Source organism: Salmo salar, chromosome 18, assembly GCF_965601325.2.
Source record: "Salmo salar chromosome 18, fSalSal1, whole genome shotgun sequence".
Classification (NCBI taxonomy): Eukaryota; Metazoa; Chordata; class Actinopteri; order Salmoniformes; family Salmonidae; genus Salmo; species Salmo salar.
The window spans coordinates 33,177,791-33,202,372 of NC_138308.1; the positions used below are offsets into that span (position 1 = coordinate 33,177,791).

At 42.5% G+C, this 24,582-nt stretch overlaps 1 protein-coding gene across 2 annotated transcripts in view; it reads left to right on the forward strand.

The window, feature by feature from the left end:
- The window catches only part of LOC106595966 (solute carrier family 35 member F3), a 204,806-nt gene that overhangs the window by 123,605 nt on the left and 56,619 nt on the right, over nt 1–24,582 (forward strand). For both annotated transcript variants that reach the window (XM_045701037.2, XM_045701038.2), the window contains 2 exons: nt 19,122–19,348; nt 19,485–19,606. In XM_045701037.2, coding sequence (XP_045556993.1) covers nt 19,122–19,348; nt 19,485–19,606 — 349 coding nt within the window. The remainder of the gene's footprint in view (nt 1–19,121; nt 19,349–19,484; nt 19,607–24,582) is intronic.

Here is a 24,582-nt window from a genome sequence, read left to right on the forward strand (position 1 = left end):
AACCTACCTGCAATAGCGCTAGGGCTGCTGACTCAAGTGAACCTACCTCCAATAGCGCTAGGGCTGCTGACTCAAGTCAACCTACCTCCAATAGCGCTAGGGCTGCTGACTCAAGTGAACCTACCTCCAATAGCGCTAGGACTGCTGACTCAAGTCAACCTTCCTCCAATAGCGCTAGGGCTGCTGACTCAAGTGAACCTACCTCCAATAGCGCTAGGGCTGCTGACTCAAGTCAACCTACCTCCAATAGCGCTAGGGCTGCTTACTCAAGCCCTAGTTGTTCAGTCTTTTTGTTCTGTGTCTATGGACGCGACCCAGTCGTTCAGTCTTTTTGTTCTGTATCTATGGACTCGACCCTGTCGTTCAGTCTTTTTGTTCTGTATCTATGGACTCGACCCTGTCGTTCAGTCTTTTTGTTCTGTGTCTATGGACTCGACCCTGTCGTTCAGTCTTTTTGTTCTGTATCTATGGACTCGACCCTGTCGTTCAGTCTTTTTGTTCTGTGTCTATGGACTCGACCCTGTCGTTCAGTCTTTTTGTTCTGTATCTATGGACGCGACCCTGTCGTTCAGTCTTTTTGTTCTGTATCTATGGACTCGACCCAGTCGTTCAGTCTTTTTGTTCTGTGTCTATGGACGCGACCCAGTCGTTCAGTCTTTTTGTTCTGTATCTATGGACGCGACCCAGTCGTTCAGTCTTTTTGTTCTGTATCTATGGACGCGACCCTGTCGTTCAGTCTTTTTGTTCTGTATCTATGGACTCGACCCTGTCGTTCAGTCTTTTTGTTCTGTATCTATGGACTCGACCCTGTCGTTCAGTCTTTTTGTTCTGTATCTATGGACTCGACCCTGTCGTTCAGTCTTTTTGTTCTGTATCTATGGATGCGACCCTGTCGTTCAGTCTTTTTGTTCTGTGTCTATGGACGCGACCCAGTCGTTCGTTCTAAATGTTCCATTGCCAACTACGGCTAACTTAGTCACGTCAAAAAGTGCAGCCAGAATAAGAGCAAAGTAGCTGCATTCATTTAAGCTGTTTTCTAGTGACATTTCTTTGGATACATCCATAACAATGAGCTAATGAGGCATGATTTCACCTGGCATAGAACATGTGCCCCCTCGTCAGGACACACTTTTGTTCAGAGGAGCTAGCCAACAACACAGCTAACACAATCACTTCAAACAGAAGCTGGAAAGACTGCAAACTAGCTGCACTTCATTTCATTTGACCTTTTTCAGTAGAATTCTTTTTGTTTAGATCCATAAAAATGATGCCAGCTGATTCATGATTTCGACTGGCTGAGAAACGCTGCCTGCCTGTCTGTCTCATCCCAACCATTACTATGGGACAGCTGGAGATCCAATTTGAATATTCAAACAATGTTGAAAATGTTGGAGGGACAGACAGCAAGGTTTATACAAACCTCTGCTGTTGAAAACTAAAGGTTAGTCTAAAAGAAATGGGATTTAATGTCTAGATGCTTTTTATAGTGGAGATCACGTTTATAAATTGCTTGGCTGGGCTGATGAGGCAGTGGATTGCGCAGTCAGATGGAACAGAATAAATAGGCATTTTAACATCATAGATTTAGCCGATGATAACTTGTGTGGAATAGAAACCGGCTGGAATGTGGTTTTAACCAATCAGCATTCAGGATTAGACGCACCGGTTGTATAACATTAGACAGTAACAGTGTCCAAATAAAACAAGGCAGTCTGCCTGACACTGAAAGTACTACTTAGAATGCATGCTTAATACATTGATTTATACTGTGGTATCTTAGTGTGGAGTTTGGAACAGACTGTATCCAAATAGGATTTAGTAGTATTCAAAGATATTACAGTATGGGGAGATTGTCACCATGGTTAGTATGAATAACATGACACAGTAACTGAGTCCAAATAAATCCAGTCCTGAAACTGATTCAGTTGATACACACTCACAATAGTTGATAATGTCACCATAGCACTACAGCACTGGAACTAAGTGTCCACAAAGTCTATTAAATACATCCAGGCTGACAGTGAATAAAGTGCTTAGCTCTGTCTCTGTCCCTGATTCTCCCAGGGTGTTGATTGGCTGGCTTGGCCCGTGGCTACGTTTGGAAGATTAAACTGTGCTGCAGTATGGACTCATGGCCGGGCACACACACACACACACACATAGACAAGCGCACGCATGCTCACACACACACACACACACACACACACACACACACACACACACACACACACACACACACACACACACACACACACACACACGCACACACACACACACACACACACACACACACATAGACAAGCGCACACATGCTCTCACACACACACACACATAGACAAGCGCACGCATGCTCACACCCACACACACACACACACACATAGACAAGTGAACGCATGCACGCACGCGTACACACACCACATGCACGCACGCGTACACACACACACACACACACACAGTCTGCAGTAAGGAGTCAGTGGCCAGGGCCACAGGATGTGAGAAGGATGGAGGCCCAGGAAGGACAAACTGAGCAGAGTGGAGATGACCTTCAGCATGAAGACACAGAGACACTCACAGCTCAGAATAGAGACAGAGAAACACGACTCTCATCATCGTCGCTGTTGTGTGTGGAAAACTTTTATAAATATCTGTGTGTGTGTGTGTGTGTGTGTGTGTGTGTGTGTGTGTGTGTGTGTGTGTGTGTGTGTGTGTGTGTGTGTGTGTGTGTGTGTGTGTGTGTGTGTGTGTGTGTGTGTGTGTGTGTGTGTGTGCGTGTGTGTGCGTGCGTGCGTGCGTGTGTGTGTGTGTTCCCATTCTCTTAGCTGATTCATCATTTTATCCCTACAGCCCAGACGTTCTGTCAATCCAATGCCAAATCTTGTGTAGTGTCTCTGTCAGATCTAGAGCTTGGAATGGCAAACAAATATTACATCAGATTCATTTCCTCCATCATTCATCTACTTCAGCATGTAATCTAAACCATATTGTTTCAGTCAGGCAGTGATGATGAATAAAGAATCAGAGCGCGATAACAAGTTTATTGCTCATCAAACAATGCGATTTGCATAGCCTGCCTCTCCTCACTAATATAACACGGACTTGCCTACTGCAAGAGTTAAAGCCAATAGTATTTAATGTGCATCATCACAAAGTCTCAATAGAAGACTCTAAACACAGAATGGGTTGCTGGCCTTCTGCAGGCATTGAGGTCCATAGCAATCAGAGACTGTAATCTGTGTTGTAATGAAAGTAATGAACCAGCAAGGTCAAAGGCCGCAGCACTACAAATAAGGAAAGTCCCTTCCTAAATGAAGCTGTTTAGAGAGAAACTCTCTTGCTCTCTCTCTCTCTCTCTCTCTCTCTCTCTCTCTCTTCTCTCTCTCTCTCTCTCTCTCAATTCAATTCAATTCAAGGGGCTTTATTGTCATGGGAAACATATGTTTACATTGCCAAAGCAAGTGAAGTAGATAATAAACAAAAGTGAATTAAACAATAAAAATTAACAGTAAACATTACACTCACAGAGGTTCAAAAACAATAAAGACATTTCAAATGTCGTATTATGTATATATACAGTGTTGTAAAGATATGCAAATAGTTAAAGTACAAAAGGGAAAATAAATAAACATAAATATAGGTTGTATTTACAATGGTGTTTGTTCTTCACTTGTTGCCCTTTTCTTGTGGCATAAGGTCACAAATCTTTGTGCTGTGATGGCACACTGTGGTATTTCACCCAGTAGATATGGGAGTTTATCAAAATCGTGTTTGTTTTCGAATTATTTGTGGATCTGTGTAATCTGAGGAAAATATGTCTCTAATATGGTCATACATTTGGCAGGAGGTTAGGAAGTGCAGCTCAGTTTCCACCTTATTATGTGGGCAGTGTGCACATAGCCTGTCTTCTCTTGAGAGCCAGGTCTGCCTACTGCGGCCTTTCTCAATAGCACAGACTCTCAATAGAGTCTGTACATAGTCAAATATTTCCTTATTTTTGGGTCAGTCACAGTGGTCAGGTATTCTGCCACTGTGTACTCTCTGTTTAGGTCCATATAGCATTCTAGTCTGCTCTGTTTTTTTGTAATTTTTTTCCAATGTGTCAAGTAATTATCTTTTTGGTTTCTCATGATTTGGTTGGGTCTAATTGTGTTGCTGTCCTGGGGCTCTGTGGGGTGTGTTTGTGTTTGTGAACAGAGCCCCAGGAACAACTTGCTTAGTGGACTCTTCTCCAGGTTCATCTCTCTGTAGGTGATGGCTTTGTTATGGAAGGTTTGGGAATCACTTCCTTTTAGGTGGTTGTAGAATTTAACGGCTCTTATCTGGATTCTGCATAGAGTAGACATTTGACTTCTCTCTCTCTCGCGCTCTCTCTCTCTCTCTCTCTCTCTCTCTCTCTCTCTCTCTCTCTCTCTCTCTCTCTCTCTCTCTCACACTCACTCACTCACTCTCTCATCAGATGCTGAGTGGAACAGTAAGGAAAGAGTCACTTCTTAAATGAAAATGTCTCAGACATATCAATAGAATTAGCCTACTGGAATTGGTAAAGGCCCTCAGACTATTTGAGGGGCAATTTGGCTGCACCGTCATGGGTACAGTCAATATGGCTGACAGCTGACATGGGTACAGTCAATATGGCTGACAGCTGACATGGGTACACTCAATATGGCTGACAGCTGACATGGGTACACTCAATATGGCTGACAGCTGACATGGGTACACTCAATATGGCTGACAGCTGACATGGGTACACTCAATATGGCTGACAGCTGACATGGGTACACTCAATATGGCTGACAGCTGACATGGGTACACTCAATATGGCTGACAGCTGACATGGGTACAGTCAATATGGCTGAAAGCTGACATGGGTACACTCAATATGGCTGACAGCTGACATGGGTACACTCAATATGGCTGACATGGGTACACTCAATATGGCTGACAGCTGACATGGGTACACTCAATATGGCTGACAGCAATTCTAGAGTCCCAAATTAAGCCGCCTCAGATTCCCTTCCCAAATTAAGCTATTTCTGAAACTCACTTAGATAATACCTTTGATAATACACTGGTAGCTATACATGGTTATAACATCTACAGAAAAGACAGAAGTGCCAATGGGGGAGGTGTTGCGGTCTATATTCAGAGCCATATTCCTGTAAAGCTTAGAGAGGATCTCATGTTAAATACTGCTGAAGTAATATGGCTACAGGTTCATCTGCCTCACCTAAAGCCCATTCTTGTGGGAAGCTGCTATAGACCAAGTGCTAACAGTCAGTATCTGGATAATAATGTGTGAAATGCCTGATAATGTATATGATATCAACAGAGAGGTATATTTTCTGGGTGAAAGGATTGGACCCTTTTTTTCAATTTTCGCCTAAAATGACATATCCAAATCTAACTGCCTGTAGGTCAGGACCTGAAGCAAGGATTTGCATATTCTTAATACCATTTGAAAGGAAACACTTTGAAGTTTGTGAAATGAATGTAGGAGAATAATACACATTAGATCTGATAAAAGATAATGCAAAGAAGAAAAAAAGTGTTTTTTTTTCTTATTTTTCCCCGCCATCTTTGAAATGTAAGAGAAAGGCCATTAAATGACTTAGAACTCTAGGCGCAATTCAGATTTTGGCCACTAGATGACAGTAGTGTATGTGCAAGGTTTTTGACTGATCCAATGAACCATTGCATTTCTGTTCAAAATGTTGTATCATGTCTGCCCAAGTGTACATAATTGGTCAATACATACATTTTCAAGTACATAACTGTGCACTCTCCTCAAATAATAGCATGGTATGTTTTCACTGTAATAGCTACTGTAAATTGGACAATTAGATTAACAAGAATATAAGCTTTCTGCCCATATAAGATATGTCTATGTCCTGGGAAATGTTCTTGTTACTTACAACATCATGCTAATCACATTAGCGCACATTAGCTCAACCGTCCCGAGGGTGGGACACCGATCTGTAGAAATCCATAAGAGGTTTTTAAGCTACACAAATGTAATAGTTTTGCATTCTCTTGTACACACCAAGATGTACCTCCCCACACAACATGTCTGTGCTCTTTCTTAATGAGGGAGATGTCACGGAACACGGACACGTCACCGGATGTCATCAGAGGTATGTTTTCTTTTCACCAGTGATCTAGAATGGTTAAACGTTGTACTTAATGTTCTATAAGGTGTTCATTCAAACTCTGAAAAAGAGTGATACTCTCAAAGGTGTGTTTAATGCTCTTTATACATTTGATAGCAAGGCACTGCACGGGTGACCTAGCCACCAAAACAACATCAAATCAACCTTGTATCCATTGCAGGTTTTTTTTATTTAACCAGGTCAGTTAAGAACAAATCCTTATTTAGAACAACGACCTACCAGCGAACAGTGGGTTAACTGCCTTATTCAGGGGCAGAACAACGGATTTTTACCTTGTCAGCTGGGGGATTCAATCCAGCAACCTTTTGGTTACTGGCCCAACACTCTAACCACTAGGCTACCTGCCCATTATTACCAGACTATGAGATGGGCGTATCTCTCAGGTTTACCTGAGAACACAGGGTACACAATCTGGGAGAAACATGCAGAGGTACACCAGAGGAGAAAACGAGTAAGCCTTTTTCATCAAGCACCATCCGTGTAACACTAGGTTTATTAGTCCTGTATTACTCCTGGTCCTGTATTACTCCTGGTCCTGTATTACTCCTGGTCCTGTATTACTCCTGGTCCTGTATTACTCCTGGTCCTGTATTACTCCTGGTCCTATTACTCCTGGTCCTGTATTACTCCTGGTCCTGTATTACTCCTGGTCCTTACTCCTGGTCCTGTATTACTCCTGGTCCTGTATTACTCCTGGTCCTTACTCCTGGTCCTGTATTACTCCTGGTCCTGTATTACTCCTGGTCCTGTATTACTCCTGGTCCTATTACTCCTGGTCCTGTATTACTCCTGGTCCTGTATTACTCCTGGTCCTGTGTTACTCCTGGTCCTGTGTTACTCCTGGTCCTGTATTACTCCTGGTCCTGTATTACTCCTGGTCCTGTATTACTCCTGGTCCTGTGTTACTCCTGGTCCTGTATTACTCCTGGTCCTTACTCCTGGTCCTGTATTACTCCTGGTCCTGTATTACTCCTGGTCCTATTACTCCTGGTCCTGTATTACTCCTGGTCCTGTATTACTCCTGGTCCTGTATTACTCTTGGTCCATGGAATACAAAGGTCCTGTATTACTCCTGGTCCTGTATTACTCCTGGTCCTGTATTACTCCTGGTCCTGTGTTACTCCTGGTCCTGTATTACTCCTGGTCCTGTATTACTCCTGGTCCTTGGAATACAACGGTCCTGTATTACTCCTGGTCCTTGGAATACAACGGTCCTGTATTACTCCTGGTCCTTGGAATACAACGGTCCTGTATTACTCCTGGTCCTGTATTACTCCTGGTCCTGTATTACTCCTGGTCCTGTGTTACTCCTGGTCCTGTATTACTCCTGGTCCTGTATTACTCCTGGTCCTTGGAATACAACGGTCCTGTATTACTCCTGGTCCTGTATTACTCCTGGTCCTTGGAATACAAAGGTCCTGTATTACTCCTGGTCCTGTATTACTCCTGGTCCTTGGAATACAACGGGCCTGTATTACTCCTGGTCCTGTATTACTGCTGGTCCTGTATTACTCCTGGTCCTTGGAATACAACGGTCCTGTATTACTCCTGGTCCTTGGAATACAACGGTCACACATGGCCCTTTTGCATGTTTCAAGTTATATATTTAAGTCTAGAATAGTAGAATGAAAACAGGCATTGAATTCCAACCACCTGGTCTAGAGTGGCTGATATAGCCCTGTAGTTCCATTAATCACCTGGTCTAGAGTGGCTGATATAGCCCTGTAGTTCCATTAATCACCTGGTCTAGAGTGGCTGATATAGCCCTGTAGTTCCATTAATCACCTGGTCTAGAGTGGCCGATATAGCCCTGTAGTTCCATTAATCACCTGGTCTAGAGTGGCTGATATAGCCCTGTAGTTCCATTAATCACCTGGTCTAGAGTGGCTGATATAGCCCTGTAGTTCCATTAATCACCTGGTCTAGAGTGGCTGATATAGCCCTGTAGTTCTATTAATCACCTGGTCTAGAGTGGCTGATATAGCCCTGTAGTTCCATTAATCACCTGGTCTAGAGTGGCTGATATAGCCCCTGTAGTTCTATTAATCACCTGGTCTAGAGTGGCTGATATAGCCCTGTAGTTCCATTAATCACCTGGTCTAGAGTGGCTGATATAGCCCCTGTAGTTCCATTAATCACCTGGTCTAGAGTGGCTGATATAGCCCTGTAGTTCCATTAATCACCTGGTCTAGAGTGGCTGATATAGCCCTGTAGTTCCATTAATCACCTGGTCTAGAGTGGCTGATATAGCCCTGTAGTTCCATTAATCACCTGGTCTAGAGTGGCTGATATAGCCCTGTAGTTCCATTAATCACCTGGTCTAGAGTGGCTGATATAGCCCTGTAGTTCTATTAATCACCTGGTCTAGAGTGGCTGATATAGCCCTGTAGTTCCATTAATCACCTGGTCTAGAGTGGCTGATATAGCCCTGTAGTTCTATTAATCACCTGGTCTAGAGTGGCTGATATAGCCCTGTAGTTCTTTTAATCACCTGGTCTATTGTGGCTGATATAGCCCTGTAGTTCCATGAATCACCTGGTCTAGAGTGGCTGATATAGCCCTGTAGTTCTATTAATCACCTGGTCTAGAGTGGCTGATATAGCCCTGTAGTTCCATTAATCACCTGGTCTAGAGTGGCTGTTATAGCCCTGTAGTTCTATTAATCACCTGGTCTAGAGTGGCTGATATAGCCCTGTAGTTCCATTAATCACCTGGTCTAGAGTGGCTGATATAGCCCTGTAGTTCTATTAATCACCTGGTCTAGAGTGGCTGATATAGCCCCTGTAGTTCTATTAATCACCTGGTCTAGAGTGGCTGATATAGCCCTGTAGTTCCATTAATCACCTGGTCTAGAGTGGCTGATATAGCCCTGTAGTTCTATTAATCACCTGGTCTAGAGTGGCTGATATAGCCCTGTAGTTCTATTAATCACCTGGTCTAGAGTGGCTGATATAGCCCTGTAGTGCCATTAAACACTCATTGCCTCTATCAGAACTGCGTTGACTTTTATTCACTGAAAATAACAGTAATCATGAGCTAGGTACACGTTTTGGCAAAAATTCTGTTTCCTATCCATTCCTGTAGCTCTGCGCACTGACAGTATCACATGCATATCTCGTTTGATTATAATGACCATTGGGTAGGTGTTTTGGCACGTACACTACCAGTCAAAAGTTTGGACACACCTACTGTTTCAATAATGTTTCTTAATTTTTACTATTTTCTACATTGTAGAATAATAGTGAAGACATCAAAACTATGAAATAACACATATGGAATCATGTAGTAACCAAAAAAGTGTTAAACAAATCAAAATATATTTTTGATTTTAGATTCTTCAAAGTAGCCACCCTTTGCCTTGATGACAGCTTTGCACACTCTTGGCATTCTCTCAACCAGCTTCATGAGGAATGCTTTTCCAACAGTCTTGAAGGAGTTCCCACATATGCTGAGCACTTGTTGGCTGCTTTTCCTTCATCCCAAACAATTTCAATTGGGTTGAGGTCAGGTGATTGTGGAGGCCAGGTCATCTGATGCAGCACTCCATCACTCTCCGTCTTGGTCAAATAGCCCTTACACAGCCTGGAAGTGTGTTGGGTCATAGTCCTGTTGAAAAATAAATTATAGTCCCACTAAGCGGAAACCAGATGGGATGGCGTATTGCTGCAGAATGCTGTGGTATCCATGCTGGTTAAGTGTGCCTTGAATTCTAAATAAATCACAGACACTTTCACCAGGAAAGCACCATCACACCTCCTCCTCCATGCACGGTGGGAACCACTCATGCTGAGATCATCTGCTCAACTACTCTGTGTCTCACAAAGGCACGGCGGTTGGAACCAAAAATCTCACATTTGGACTCATCAGACCAAAGGACAGATTTCCACCGGTCTAATGTCCATTGCTCGTGTTTCTTGGCCCAAGCAAGTCTCTTCTTCTTCTTCTTGGTGACCTTTAGTAGTGGTTTCTTTGCAGAAATTCAACCATGAAGGCCTGATTCACACTGTCTCCTCTGAACAGTTGATGTTTAGATGTGTGTATTACTTGAACTCTGTGAAGCATTTATTTGAGCTGCAATCTGAGGTGCAGTTAACTCTAATGAACTTATCCTCTGCAGCAGAGGTAACTCTGGGTCTTCCTTTCCTGTAGCGGTCCTCATGAGTGCTAGTTTCATCATAGTGCTTGATGGTTTTTGCAACTGCACTTGAAGAAACTTTCAAAGTTCTTGACATTTTCCGGATTGACTGAGCTTCATGTCTTGAAGTAATGATGGACTGTCATTTGTCTTTGCTTATTTGAGCTGTTCTTGCCATAATATGGACTTGGTCTTTTACCAAATAGGGCTATCTTCTGGCACACCTGTTAATAATTTTTATTTTTTATTAACTAGGCAAGTTAGTTAAGAACAAATTCTTATTTACAATGACAGCCTACTCCAGCCAAACCCCAGTGACGCTGGGCCAATTGTGCACCACCCTATGGAACTCGCAATCACGGCCAGTTGTGACACAGCCTTGATTTGAACCAGGTACTGACGCCTCTTGCACTGAGATGCAGTGCCTTAAACCGCTGCACCACTCAGGAGCCCAAATGCATTCCAGGTGACTACCTCATGAAGCTGGTGGAGAGAATGCCAAGAGTGTGCAAAGCTATCATCAAGGGAAAGGGTGACTAGTTTGAAGAATCTAAAATATAAAATATATTTTGATTTGTTTAACACTTTTCTGGTTACTAAATGATTCCATATGTGTTATTTTATAGTTTTGATGTCTTCAATATTATTCTACAATGTAGAAAACATTGAAAATGTGACTATTTTCACAATAGTCCAATAATTTCATACGATATCAAAAACTACAATCAAGGTAAGAATGATAAATGTCAAAGGTTGGAATTCCCCTTGAATATCTCTCAATCTGGGTTTGGTGAGGCTTTAAAGTGAAGTTCAGACTTGAGTTGTATGAATATGCATGACTTGAGTCTGATGCATTTGTTTACTGTGTTCTAATGTTTTCTTTGTTTTTTGCTTCTAGCTGCACAGTGGAGAGTGCTTGCCGAGGATGAGAGAGACATTTGGACGTGAGCTAATGTTGACCTGATTAGCAATGCGGAGGATGGCCTGCAAAATGACAAACCAGTGTGGCTTTGTCAACTACTACAGAGCCGCTTGGAGAGGGACCAGAGCTACTTGGCAAGCCACACCACACGGATCATATCTGGGGAGTTTTCATCAAGGCAACCTAGATTCCACGGACCCCTCAACGCTATAGCAAAACAGTAACCCAAATGAAGGCTCGCTCTGGGCCAAGCGCTGGAAAACAGTAACCCAAATGAAGGCTCGCTCTGGGCCAAGCGCTGGAAAACAGTAACCCAAATGAAGGCTCGCTCTGGGCCAAGCGCTGGAAAACAGTAACCCAAATGAAGGCTCGCTCTGGGCCAAGCGCTGGAAAACAGTAACCCAAATGAAGGCTCGCTCTGGGCCAAGCGCTGGAAAACAGTAACCCAAATGAAGGCTCGCTCTGGGCCAAGCGCTGGAAAACAGTAACCCAAATGAAGGCTCGCTCTGGGCCAAGCGCTGGAAAACAGTAACCCAAATGAAGGCTCGCTCTGGGCCAAGCGCTGGAAAACAGTAACCCAAATGAAGGCTCGCTCTGGGCCAAGCGCTGGAAAAAGTGGTGGTTGAATATTATTTCTGAAGATGTGTGATATTAAAAATAAAAATCATTAAAAGTGATTTATTCATTCATTCATTCATAATTCACTGTAATGAATTAATGTAATAATAAATTGTGTTTTTAATATACCAGTGACAGTCACTATGGCAAGCTAGCAATGACAAGCATTAGCATTTGGTGGGGTGAATAAGCATGCTCAACCTACCGACCGAGATTTACTGCAACTGACGTCAAAGGCACTGTCCTTTCAAGACTTGTCCTGGTAAGTGTGTGGACATGTGTGCTAGTTTCTGGGGATTTACTGAACCATTACCAGACATATACACATCCGTGTACATCCGCGCACATAAAGTCTTTGTTATCGGAGAGGAATGGGACGTGTACAAGGCCAAACACGGCTGGACACATGACAGCAAATTTCCAGAAATTGTATGTTTTCGGAATCGTGCACTGGAATGTTGTGCCTTTTCATGCAGTAAATTATGGATCATGCTGTCATACTGTTGTGACAGATGCGGACTCATACTGTTCTCTTGGATATAATATTAAATATGCAAAACAGGACATCAATTAATGTAGGAGCCTTTCTAAAAGCAGTATAAGACCTATAACAAGATTACAGTTTGACAGACCTTGCAGCTGTCCTACGTTATGAAGAATATGTTTTGATCCTCTTCTCAGAGGGCAACAGTTTGTGTCACTCTTAATTGCATAAAGTATTGATTTGAGATTAAATTTCACACCAGAAAAAAGGTTCCAAAGGGGTTCTTCGGCTGCCCCGCATGCTGTCCGCCCAATCAAAGGACCAGAGGATGAATCTAGTTGTAACGACCATCGTCGCAATGAGACCAAGGTGCAGCGGAGGATGTGTTCATCATAAAGGATTTTAATAAACGAATTAACACTACAAACAAAACACGAAAAGAAACGACAGCCAAACAGTCCTGTCAGGATTAACACAAACCTAGACAGAAAATAATCACCCACAAACCCCAAAGGAAAAACAGGCTGCCTATGTATGACTCTCAATCAGCAACAACGATCTACAGCTGTTCCTGATTGAGAGCCACACACGGCCAAACCAAAGAAACAAACCAACATAGAAAAATAAACGTAGAACTCCCACCCATGTAACACCCTGGCCTAACCAAAATAGAGAACAAAAAAACCCTCTCTATGGCCAGGGCGTTTCACTAGTACTGAAATTATAAGCTACAGCTAGCTAGCACTGCAGTGCATAACATGTGGTGAGTAGTTGACTCAAAGAGAAAGAAATACAATAGTTGAACAGTTTTTAACAATTTAATTTCTTCAAAAATTAAGGAGAAGCAGCAGAGAGCGAGAGAAAGCTAGCTATATTTTACTGTATTTTTTAAACTTTCACTTTGCAGCTAGCTAATCAAACACCCGACTCAAACAGTGAGGAATGCTATTTATGTTAGCTAGCAGACTAAGGCTATCCAACACTGGAACTCTTCTAAGTCAAGGTAAACTTTCGGTTTTAGTAATTTATTGCCACCAGGGCCCGCTGGTGTAACTGCTAAACTGCTTGCTGTACACTGTACTGCATGACTGTAGCAGGTTTACTAACACATTAGTTCTAGTAGCTAATATGGTGACATTTATGGTATGAAGGTTTAGGTTGGATTTTTTTTTTGCCTGGTCACAGACAGCTGTTGTGTTGTACACTGAAGACCACAAGCGAAGGGAAAAGGTGAGAGGAGGAGAGCGCGTAGATGCCACAAGGAATAATGCAACGAGTAAAGTGATGATGCTGTTTGTTTGTGGCTGTTAATGAAAGTGAACTGCGTGTGCAGGTGATCAGGGGTGATTTCATTCCGGCTACGGAACAAAACAGGGATCAACCTACCTGAATTTGTCCAATAGAAACTCTTATTTGTAACTGTTTGGACTAATGATTCCACCCCAGATCAGCTAGATGCAGGCTAGAGTGTACAAGGTGTTATTGAATGTGTCAATGTCTGTCACCTTGATTACTCCAATTTGTCTCTCAACCTGTGAACCTACTGTACATTCTAAACTTTCATTCGTAGGCTAGGTTGTAGCAACCTCGTGATGGGTACAAGGAACATTCGAGCATCATATAGTATCCTAAACCTGTCCATGTTACATTGAACTGGCTGAATGGAATATGAATGACTGTCATCTAATATGCTGTAATAGAAATAAGGTCATGCTCATAAAACAATTGTCCTCCCTAATCTTAAACAGCACGGACCCCCACTGGTGTAGGCCTATTGAAACAAACTGACATTCTGTTAATTGGCTATTTCACACATGAATACAGATTCAATATTGAGTTACAGACATTTACAGTACATGACTAGAGTATCTAATGTTGGTACAGTACTGCAGTATCTTTCTAATGTTCTTTCTTTTGACATTAGTCAATAGGTAATGTGATTAGTGAGAAGGTAAGTCCTGGTTTCAAGCTGCCTTGACAGAAGTTATATAATGTTCTTGTGTTTCCAAGACTGCATGAGGAGGAGTACAATTCTGTAGCTAACGGCTGGAGATGAGTAGGCATTAGCTTCCCTGTGGCACCCACACACACACACACACACACACACACAGCACACGTCGTTATCTTTAGAGGGAAAACACCATTAGGGAAATCCCTCATGTTAATGTGATGGCGACAAAGCCACGCAAAAAGCCGGAGAAGGCAGGTGCTCGATGCAGATAGATGATAGCTATGGTTATGAAACAACGTAACATGGTGAACCATAAGGGATCTTCTCTTGTTCTATTATCTTTGGATTCGTTGTTATTATGTTACGTTATTCTGGGTGCTTGCTGTAGTCTTGGCCCTTACTAGCGCTCTGTGAGTGTGTGTGTGTGTGTGTCTTGGGGGTGTTTGGCTCTGCACATTAGCAGGTCTAAAGTGGAGAACATCTTTCACTTTGGATGTGTGTTAACTACAGACTGTATGTATATAGTCCTGTTGGTGATGCTATAGCCCTGTTGGTGATGCTATAGTCCTGTTGGTGATGCTATTGTCCTGTTGGTGATGCTATTGTCCTGTTGGTGATGCTATAGTCCTGTTGGTGATGCTATAGCCCTGTTGGTGATGCTATTGTCCTGTTGGTGATGCTATTGCCCTGTTGGTGATGCTATAGCCCTGTTGGTGATGCTATAGCCCTGTTGGTGATGCTATAGCCCTGTTGGTGATGCTATAGCCCTGTTGGTGATGCTATTGTCCTGTTGGTGATGCTATAGCCCTGTTGGTGATGCTATTGTCCTGTTGGTGATGCTATTGTCCTGTTGGTGATGCTATTGTCCTGTTGGTGATGCTATAGCCCTGTTGGTGATGCTATTGTCCTGTTGGTGATGCTATAGCCCTGTTGGTGATGCTATAGCCCTGTTGGTGATGCTATAGCCCTGTTGGTGATGCTATAGCCCTGTTGGTGATGCTATTGTCCTGTTGGTGATGCTATAGTCCTGTTGGTGATGCTATTGTCCTGTTGGTGATGCTATTGTCCTGTTGGTGATGCTATTGTCCTGTTGGTGATGCTATTGCCCTGTTGGTGATGCTATTGTCCTGTTGGTGATGCTATTGTCCTGTTGGTGATGCTATTGCCCTGTTGGTGATGCTATAGTCCTGTTGGTGATGCTATTGTCCTGTTGGTGATGCTATTGCCCTGTTGGTGATGCTATAGTCCTGTTGGTGATGCTATAGTCCTGTTGGTGATGCTATTGTCCTGTTGGTGATGCTATTGTCCTGTTGGTGATGCTATTGCCCTGTTGGTGATGCTATTGTCCTGTTGGTGATGCTATTGCCCTGTTGGTGATGCTATTGTCCTGTTGGTGATGCTATTGTCCTGTTGGTGATGCTATTGCCCTGTTGGTGATGCTATAGTCCTGTTGGTGATGCTATTGTCCTGTTGGTGATGCTATAGCTCTGTTGGTGATGCTATTGTCCTGTTGGTGATGCTATAGCTCTGTTGGTGATGCTATTGTCCTGTTGGTGATGCTATAGCCCTGTTGGTGATGCTATAGCTCTGTTGGTGATGCTATTGTCCTGTTGGTGATGCTATTGCCCTGTTGGTGATGCTATTGTCCTGTTGGTGATGCTATTGCCCTGTTGGTGATGCTATTGTCCTGTTGGTGATGCTATTGCCCTGTTAGTGATGCTATAATATTTTTGTATGGCTCTAGAAGAGAGCCAGTATGTCCAATAATCTCTGTGTGTTTTCAAGTACCTACGTTTTGTCTGCACACACGTTTTCTCTAAAACATGAATCACTTCTTCAAAGTCACAGTCAAACAAAGTCAGTCCTGACATGTCCCAGACAGACAGAATGATGGAAGAGACGTGAATGAGGTGTGTGTGTTTGTGTTTCTGTCTGTTTGTTTCTCTGTGTGTGTGTGTGTGTGCGTGTGCGTGTGCGTGTACGTGTGTGTGTGTCATTGTAAGTCAAGAGGCAGAGACTCCTGAGTAGAAGTCGTCTCAGATTGGGTATCAGCCCCTGCCCTCTCCTGTCCTCTGTTTGGCTGCAGACTGACTGCCAGACACACACACACACACACAGACACACACACAGAGACACACACAGAGACACACACACACACACACACACACACACACACACACACACACACACACACACACACACTCGAACACCAGATTTTGTGTAATAGATTTTGTCTGAGTTCAGTTAAACTGTAAACGACCTGAAATAGACATAAATTACATCAAATGAAGGAATATTCAGTGGAGGATGAAACATGTTGTGTGGACATAGATACTGTAAGCTGTAATAGGGTATTGTATGAAGAATGTGTTGACATTGTGTGAATGACCTGAATTTATTGAAAGCGACTTAGGCTACTTCAGATTATCGAAGATTCAGTGTGGATAATGGATAAGAACAGTCATAATAGCTTATTGAATTGAAAAATGCAATAAAGTTTTACAGTTGTCTCTTAAAATGTAATCTCAATATATTTTAACATCTGTAGGATTTAGCAGTTATGGGTCTCTGATGCCATGTGACACCTTTAACCTCCCTGGGCAAGGTGGGACGTTTGCGTCCCACCTAGTCAACAGCCAGTGGAATCGTGTGGCGCGAAATACAAATAGCTCATAAATGCTATAACTTCAATTTCTCAAACATATGACTATTTTACACCATTTTAAAGACAAGACTCGTTAATCTAACCACACTGTCCGATTTCAAAAAGGCTTTACAGCGAAAGCAAAACATTAGATTATGTCAGGAGAGTACCCTGCCAAAAATAATCACACAGCCATTTTCAAAGCATGCATATATGTCACAAAAACCAAAACCACAGCTAAATGCAGCACTAACCTTTGATGATCTTCATCAGATGACACTCCTAGGACATTATGTTATACAATACATGCATGTTTTGTTCAATCAAGTTCATATTTATATCAAAAACCAGCTTTTTACATTAGCATGTGATGTTCAGAACTAGCATACCCACCGCAAACTTCCGGTGAATTTACTTAATTACTCACGATTAACGTTCACAAAATACATAACAATTATTTTAAGAATTATAGATACAGAACTCCTTAATGCAATCGCGGTGTCAGATTTTAAAATAGCTTTTCGGCGAAAGCACATTTTGCAATATTCTGAGTAGATAGCCCGGCCATCACGGCTAGCTAATTTGACACCCACCAAGTTTGGCCTTCACCAAACTCAGATTTACTATAAGAAAAATTGGATTACCTTTGCTGTTCTTTGTCAGAATGCACTCCCAGGACTTCTGCTTCAACAAGAAATGTTGTTTTGGTTTGAAATAATCCATAGTTATATTGAAATAGCTCCGTTTTGTTCATGCGTTCAAGTAACTATCCGAAGGGTGACGCGCGGGCGCATTTCGTGACAAAGAAATTCAAAATATTCCATTACCGTACTTCGAAGCATGTCAAACGCTGTTTAAAATCTATTTTTATGCGATCTTTCTCGTAAAATAGCAATAATATTCCAACCGGGCGACGTTGTATTCGTTCAAAGAGAGAAAGAAAAACATGGAGTCGTCTCGTGCACGCGCGCTCCAGTGTCAGTGTTCTCTGCCTGACCACTCACAAAATCTCCTGCTTTTTTTCGCCCAGAGACTGCAGAGCTCTCATTCCACTTTCTGGCGCCTTCTGAGAGCCAATGAAAGCCTTAGAAAATGTCACGTTACAGCAGAGATGCTGTATTTTTGATAGAGATGCCCTAGAAGGACAACAACAGACAGGGCACTTCCTGCATGGAATCTTCTCAGGTTTTTGCCTGCTATATGAGTTCTGTTATACTCACAGACACCATTCAAACAGTTTTAGAAACTTTAGAATGTTTTCTATCCAAATCTACTAATTATATGCATATTCCCGTTTCTGGGTAAGAGTAGTAAACAGTTTAAATCGGTTACGTTTTTTATCCGGCCGTGAAAATACTGCCCCCTAGCCCCAACAGGTTAATTCTAATTCTAGTTCCCCAGAAAATCTCTACCCTGGTCTCATGCGGTAGTGCTGTAGACAACTCTTCTAAATCTTTATTCTGGTCTCATATTGTAGTGCTGTTGACAACTCTTCTAAATCTCTACCCTGATCTCATACTGTAGTGATGTAGACAGCTCTTCTAAATCTCTACCCTGCTCTCATACTGTAGTGATATTGACAACTCTTCTAAACCTCTACCCTGGTCTCATATTGTAGTGATATTGACAACTCTTCTAAATCTCTACCCTGGTCTGATACTGTAGTGATGTAAACAACTCTTCTAAATCACTACCCTGGTCTCATACTGTAGTGATGTAGACAACTCTTCTAAATCTCTACCCTGGTCTCATACTGTAGTGATGTAGACATCTCTTCTAAATCACTACCCTGGTCTCATATTGTAGTGCTGTGGACAACTCTTCTAAATGTCTACCCTGGTCTCATACTGTAGTGATGTAGACAGCTCTTCTAAATCACTACCCTGGTCTGATACTGTAGTGATGTAGACAACTCTTCTAAATCTCTACCCTGGTCTCATACTGTAGTGCTGCAGACAACTCTTCTAAATCTCTACCCTGGTCTCATACTGTAGTGATGTAGACAGCTCTTCTAAATCTCTACCCTGGTCTCATATTGTAGTGATATAGACAACTCTTCTAAATCTCTACCCTGGTCTCATATTGTAGTGATGTAGACAACTCTTCTAAATCTCTACCCTGGTCTCATACTGTAGTGATGTAGACAACTCTTCTAAATCTCTACTCTGCTCTCATAGTTTACTACTGTTTTCTTTGTGTTCAGGAGAAGACCGTCCCAGGGAGAATGTGGTGGGCAGCACAGCAGACGGCCAGGCGGCAAACGGCGGGGCGCCGGGGGCGGAGTCTGCTACGGGGAGGTGGAGACTTCATTGCTGCATCAAAATCACGGCCGTACAGGTGCGGAAGGCGCTGTGGGGCGTTGCCATGGTGATGTGTGTGTGCTCATCGTGGGCGGGGTCCACCCAGCTGGCCAAGCTCACCTTTCAGCAGGTAAAGAACCTGACGAAGTTGCATACTGAACACACACACACACAAACTCAGATTGACACGATCCACCACAGTGCTAGCGAGTGCCAGGTGAAACCTGTTAATAAGAATGTTAAAGTCATTTGTTTTGGATACCCAGTTTGACGCTCCCTTCACCCTCACCTGGTTCGCCACCACCTGGAACTGCCTGTTCTTCCCCCTCTACTACATCGGACACCTGTGTAAGAGCCCTGAGAGACAGACCCCCAGACAGAGGTTCAGGTAATCAATCAATCAATGCAATGTATTTATACTGTTTACATGAACTGTTGTCCTAAAGGTTTAACAAAGGACACCAGGGGACAAAGAAGGAGTGAAAACTATTTCAGACTGCATTGAGAGGCATAGCAGAGTATCATGGAAACCCAAATGTAGCCTTGTTGTAATATAATATGCCATTTTAGCAAGTTTATACATCATAATGGTGGCTCTGGTGTTTCATGATGGCTCTGGGATTAATATTACCTCTGGTTGTCTAAAAGTGGAGCTAGAAAGTCATTACTTTCCTAAGTTAGGTGGGAGGTATAGTGTGTTGAACTGCAGCAGTCTCTAGTTGGATAAAAGCCTGTGCCTACAGTTAGATCAGCTTAGTCACATGACGTGCTCTTCCTCTGAGAGGAATCCCTTATCTCTACAACCCACTGGGCTGCTGCTGCACACACATAGAACTGTGTCTGTGAGTGCGTTGTGTGTGTGCGAGAGTTTGTGTGTGTGCATACATGCCTGCATGCCTGTGAGTGCTTCCAGTCGTGCGCTCGTGCTCGTACGTATGTGTCTGTGCATGCTTGCATGTGTGTGCGTGTTTGTCAGAGCTTCTAAGAGTGCTTATGCAAGGATCTGGTTCTGGGCTCTCCCTGCTCCCCTGGCTCTGACTGTGTGGCCTGCATACTGAACAGCCTTTATAATGTTAGCTTACTAACACAGCCTTTATAATGTTAGCTTACTAACACAGCCTTTATAATGTTAGCTTACTAACACAGCCTTTATAATGTTAGCTTACTAACACAGCCTTTATAATGTTAGCTTACTAACACAGCCTTTATAATGTTAGCTTACTAACACAGCCTTTATAATGTTAGCTTACTAACACAGCCTTTATAATGTTAGCTTACTAACACAGCCTTTATAATGTTAGCTTTCTAACACAGCCTTTATAATGTTAGCTTACTAACACAGCCTTTATAATGTTAGCTTACTAACACAGCCTTTATAATGTTAGCTTTCTAACACAGCCTTTATAATGTTAGCTTTCTAACACAGCCTTTATAATGTTAGCTTTCTAACACAGCCTTTATAATGTTAGCTTACTAACACAGCCTTTATAATGTTAGCTTTCTAACACAGCCTTTATAATGTTAGCTTACTAACACAGCCTTTATAATGTTAGCTTACTAACACAGCCTTTATAATGTTAGCTTACTAACACAGCCTTTATAATGTTAGCTTTCTAACACAGCCTTTATAATGTTAGCTTACTAACACAGCCTTTATAATGTTAGCTTTCTAACACAGCCTTTATAATGTTAGCTTTCTAACACAGCCTTTATAATGTTAGCTTACTAACACAGCCTTTATAATGTTAGCTTACTAACACAGCCTTTATAATGTTAGCTTTCTAACACAGCCTTTATAATGTTAGCTTTCTAACACAGCCTTTATAATGTTAGCTTACTAACACAGCCTTTATAATGTTAGCTTTCTAACACAGCCTTTATAATGTTAGCTTTCTAACACAGCCTTTATAATGTTAGCTTACTAACACAGCCTTTATAATGTTAGCTTTCTAACACAGCCTTTATAATGTTAGCTTACTAACACAGCCTTTATAATGTTAGCTTACTAACACAGCCTTTATAATGTTAGCTTACTAACACAGCCTTTATAATGTTAGCTTACTAACACAGCCTTTATAATGTTAGCGTTCTTCCTAACACAGCCTTTATAATGTTAGCTTACTAACACAGCCTTTATAATGTTAGCTTACTGTTAAAGGAATTCTTGCTTGAGAGTAATGATTAAATAATTCTACCCTTAATTTAGGGATATGGTCTATATAGCCTGTAGAATGAGTAACTAGAGGGTTAAGCATAAGTCTCATGAGATTGACGAGGATAGGAGAGGAATGGAGGTCTGTGTGTTTAAGTAAACATCAAGAACTGTTAAACTGTGGTTGACCTGACCTAGCTTGAACCCTCGAGGTTTCCCTAATCTCAGAGATATGAAACTGTCGGCTGGGTAAGAATTTACAGTGTTGAGAGTTCTGGTGAAGAACAATTAACTCTCCTTAGTGATAGTGTGTAATGTGTGTGTGTAAATGAGGAGCCTGGTATTGTCACGTTCTGACCAGTATGAGGGTTATTTGTTAGTGTAGGCTGGTCAGGACGTGGCAGAGGGTATTTGGTTTATGTGGTTCGGGGTGTGTGTTTTATATAGAGGGTAGTTGATTTATGTATTCCGGGGTTTTTGGTCACTGCTCTGTTAGTCTATGTTCGTTCTAGTTAGTCTGTTTCTGTGTTGAGTTAATTGGGGTGAGGACTCTCAATTAAAGGCAGGTGTTGTCTAGTTGCCTTTGATTGAGAGTCCTATATATTAGGGTGTGTTTGTAATTTGTGGGAGGTTGTCACTTGAATTGCTGTCACTTGTATTTTCTGTTGTTAGCCTTCAAGTCTGTATTCGTCGTCTATCGTTTTGTTTGTATCAGTGTCTCATTAAAAAGTTAATTATGAGCACTCAACCCGCTGCGCCTTGGTCCATTCCTGACGACCGACATTACAGGTATATAATAGATGTTTTGTGTATGAACTGCAGAGCGCTCTCCTGAATAAACTATTCTGATTCTTGTAAGCTGGTCCTCTGTCTGTGTAATTAAACCAGAATCTTACACATTCTGGATGGCAGACTGAGTATTTTAATTGAAGTTAACATTGAGAACATAATTCTCTTAACACTTACTAACACAGCCTTTATAATGTTAGCTTACTAACACAGCCTTTCTACTCATTCACCTTTCAGCTGCTGCTGTATAGCCTTCAGAAAGATGGATGTATGCAGAAAGTACCAATACAAAGACATGACATGTTGTAATAGCATGGCCTGTGTTGTAATAGCATGGCCTGTGTTGTAATAGCATGGCCTGTGTTGTAATAGCATGGCCTGTGTTGTAGGGCTTGTGTTATACCATAGTGTGGTCTAATGTATTGAAACAGCGGGGCTTGTGTTATACCATAGTGTGGTCTAATGTATTGAGACAGCGGGGCTTGTGTTATACCATAGTGTGGTCTAATGTATTGAGACAGCGGGGCTTGTGTTATACCATAGTGTGGTCTAATGTATTGAGACAGCGGGGCTTGTGTTATACCATAGTGTGGTCTAATGTATTGAGACAGCGGGGCTTGTGTTATACCATAGTGTGGTCTAATGTATTGAGACAGCGGGGCTTGTGTTATACCATAGTGTGGTCTAATGTATTGAGACAGCAGGGCTTGTGTTATACCATAGTGTGGTCTAATGTATTGAGACAGCGGGGCTTGTGTTATACCATAGTGTGGTCTAATGTATTGAGACAGAAGGGCTTGTGTTATACCATAGTGTGGTCTAATGTATTGAGACAGCAGGGCTTGTGTTATACCATAGTGTGGTCTAATGTATTGAGACAGCAGGGCTTGTGTTATACCATAGTGTGGTCTAATGTATTGAGACAGCAGGGCTTGTGTTATACCATAGTGTGGTCTAGTGGTATCTCCCCTGATTCTGGACTACATATCCACCTGGACCACTCTCTATCTGTCCCCCTCTACCTGGTGGCTACGTCCCAAAATGGCACCTATTCCCTTCCAAATGGCACCCTATTCCCTTCCAAAGGTTACCTATTCCCTTTCAAATGTTACCCTATTCCCTTCCAAATGGCACCCTATTCCCTTCCAAATGGCACCCTATTCCCTTCCAAATGGCACCCTATTCCCTTCCAAATGGTACCTATTCCCTTTCAAATGTTACCCTATTCCCTTCCAAATGGCACCCTATTCCCTTCCAAATGGTACATATTCCCTTCCAAATGTTACCCTATTCCCTTCCAAATGTTACCCTATTCCCTTTCAAATGGCACCCTATTCCCTTCCAAATGGCACCCTATTCCCTTCCAAATGGCACCCTATTCCCTTCCAAAGGGCACCTATTCCCTTTCAAATGTTACCCTATTCCCTTCCAAATGGCACCTTATTCCCTTTCAAATGGCACCCTATTCCCTTCCAAATGGCACCATATTCCCTTCCAAATCGCACCCTATTCCCTTTCAAATTTCACTCTTTTCCCTTTCAAATGGCACCCTATTCCCTTCCAAATGGCAGCCTGTTCCCTTTACAGTGCACATATTTTGACCAGGGATCATAGGGCTCTGGTCAGAACTAGAGCACTAGGCCCTGGTCAAAGGCTATGCACTAGGGAATAGAGAACCATTAGAGACACATGCTCAGACACATGCATGGTCGGAACTAGAAGCACAAGCATTTCGCTACACTTGCATTAACACCTGCTAACCATGTGTATGTGACAAATACATTTGATTTGATTTGATTTGATGCTCATGCTGTCTCCTGCTCTCCCGTCCCTCTGTCCTTTCAGAAAACAAATGAAATATCAACAGAGTTCTGATCTCCTTGAAAATGCAGGGCTTGGAGAGCAGCATATGATAGGCTGAAATGTGGAATGCACAGCTTTGTGGGAGATGAGGAGAGACTTCAGTGAGCTGCCAGATGCTCTTCTCCTCTCTTGGGCTAAAGCAGCCCTGCCCTAGCATGTGTCAGTCCGCACAGTGTGTGGAAGAGCTGGCACCAGTCCACACAACACAACTGATACATGACAGCATGGCAGAGGCCAATCGCAGTTGTCATCGGACCACTTTCCACTGGGGCTTAGGACGGGATTCAATGTGATTGCAGGTTGTCGACAATGTGGCTTTTGAAGGTAATGTTCCATATTTACTGAGATCCCATTCACGGTAAACGCTAAATATGTCGGCTCAATCGGAAATTGTCTTTAAAAGCTGCATTGTTGAAAACACGAAACATAATGAATCTTAGCCTTAATCTGATGCTTGAGCTTAGTTCCAGGCTGAAGTCCAGGGCTTAGGTTTTGGGGATTCACAGCCCCAGTCAAAGAGGTCTATTGTTATGGATTCAGGCATATAGCCAGGTTCAGTA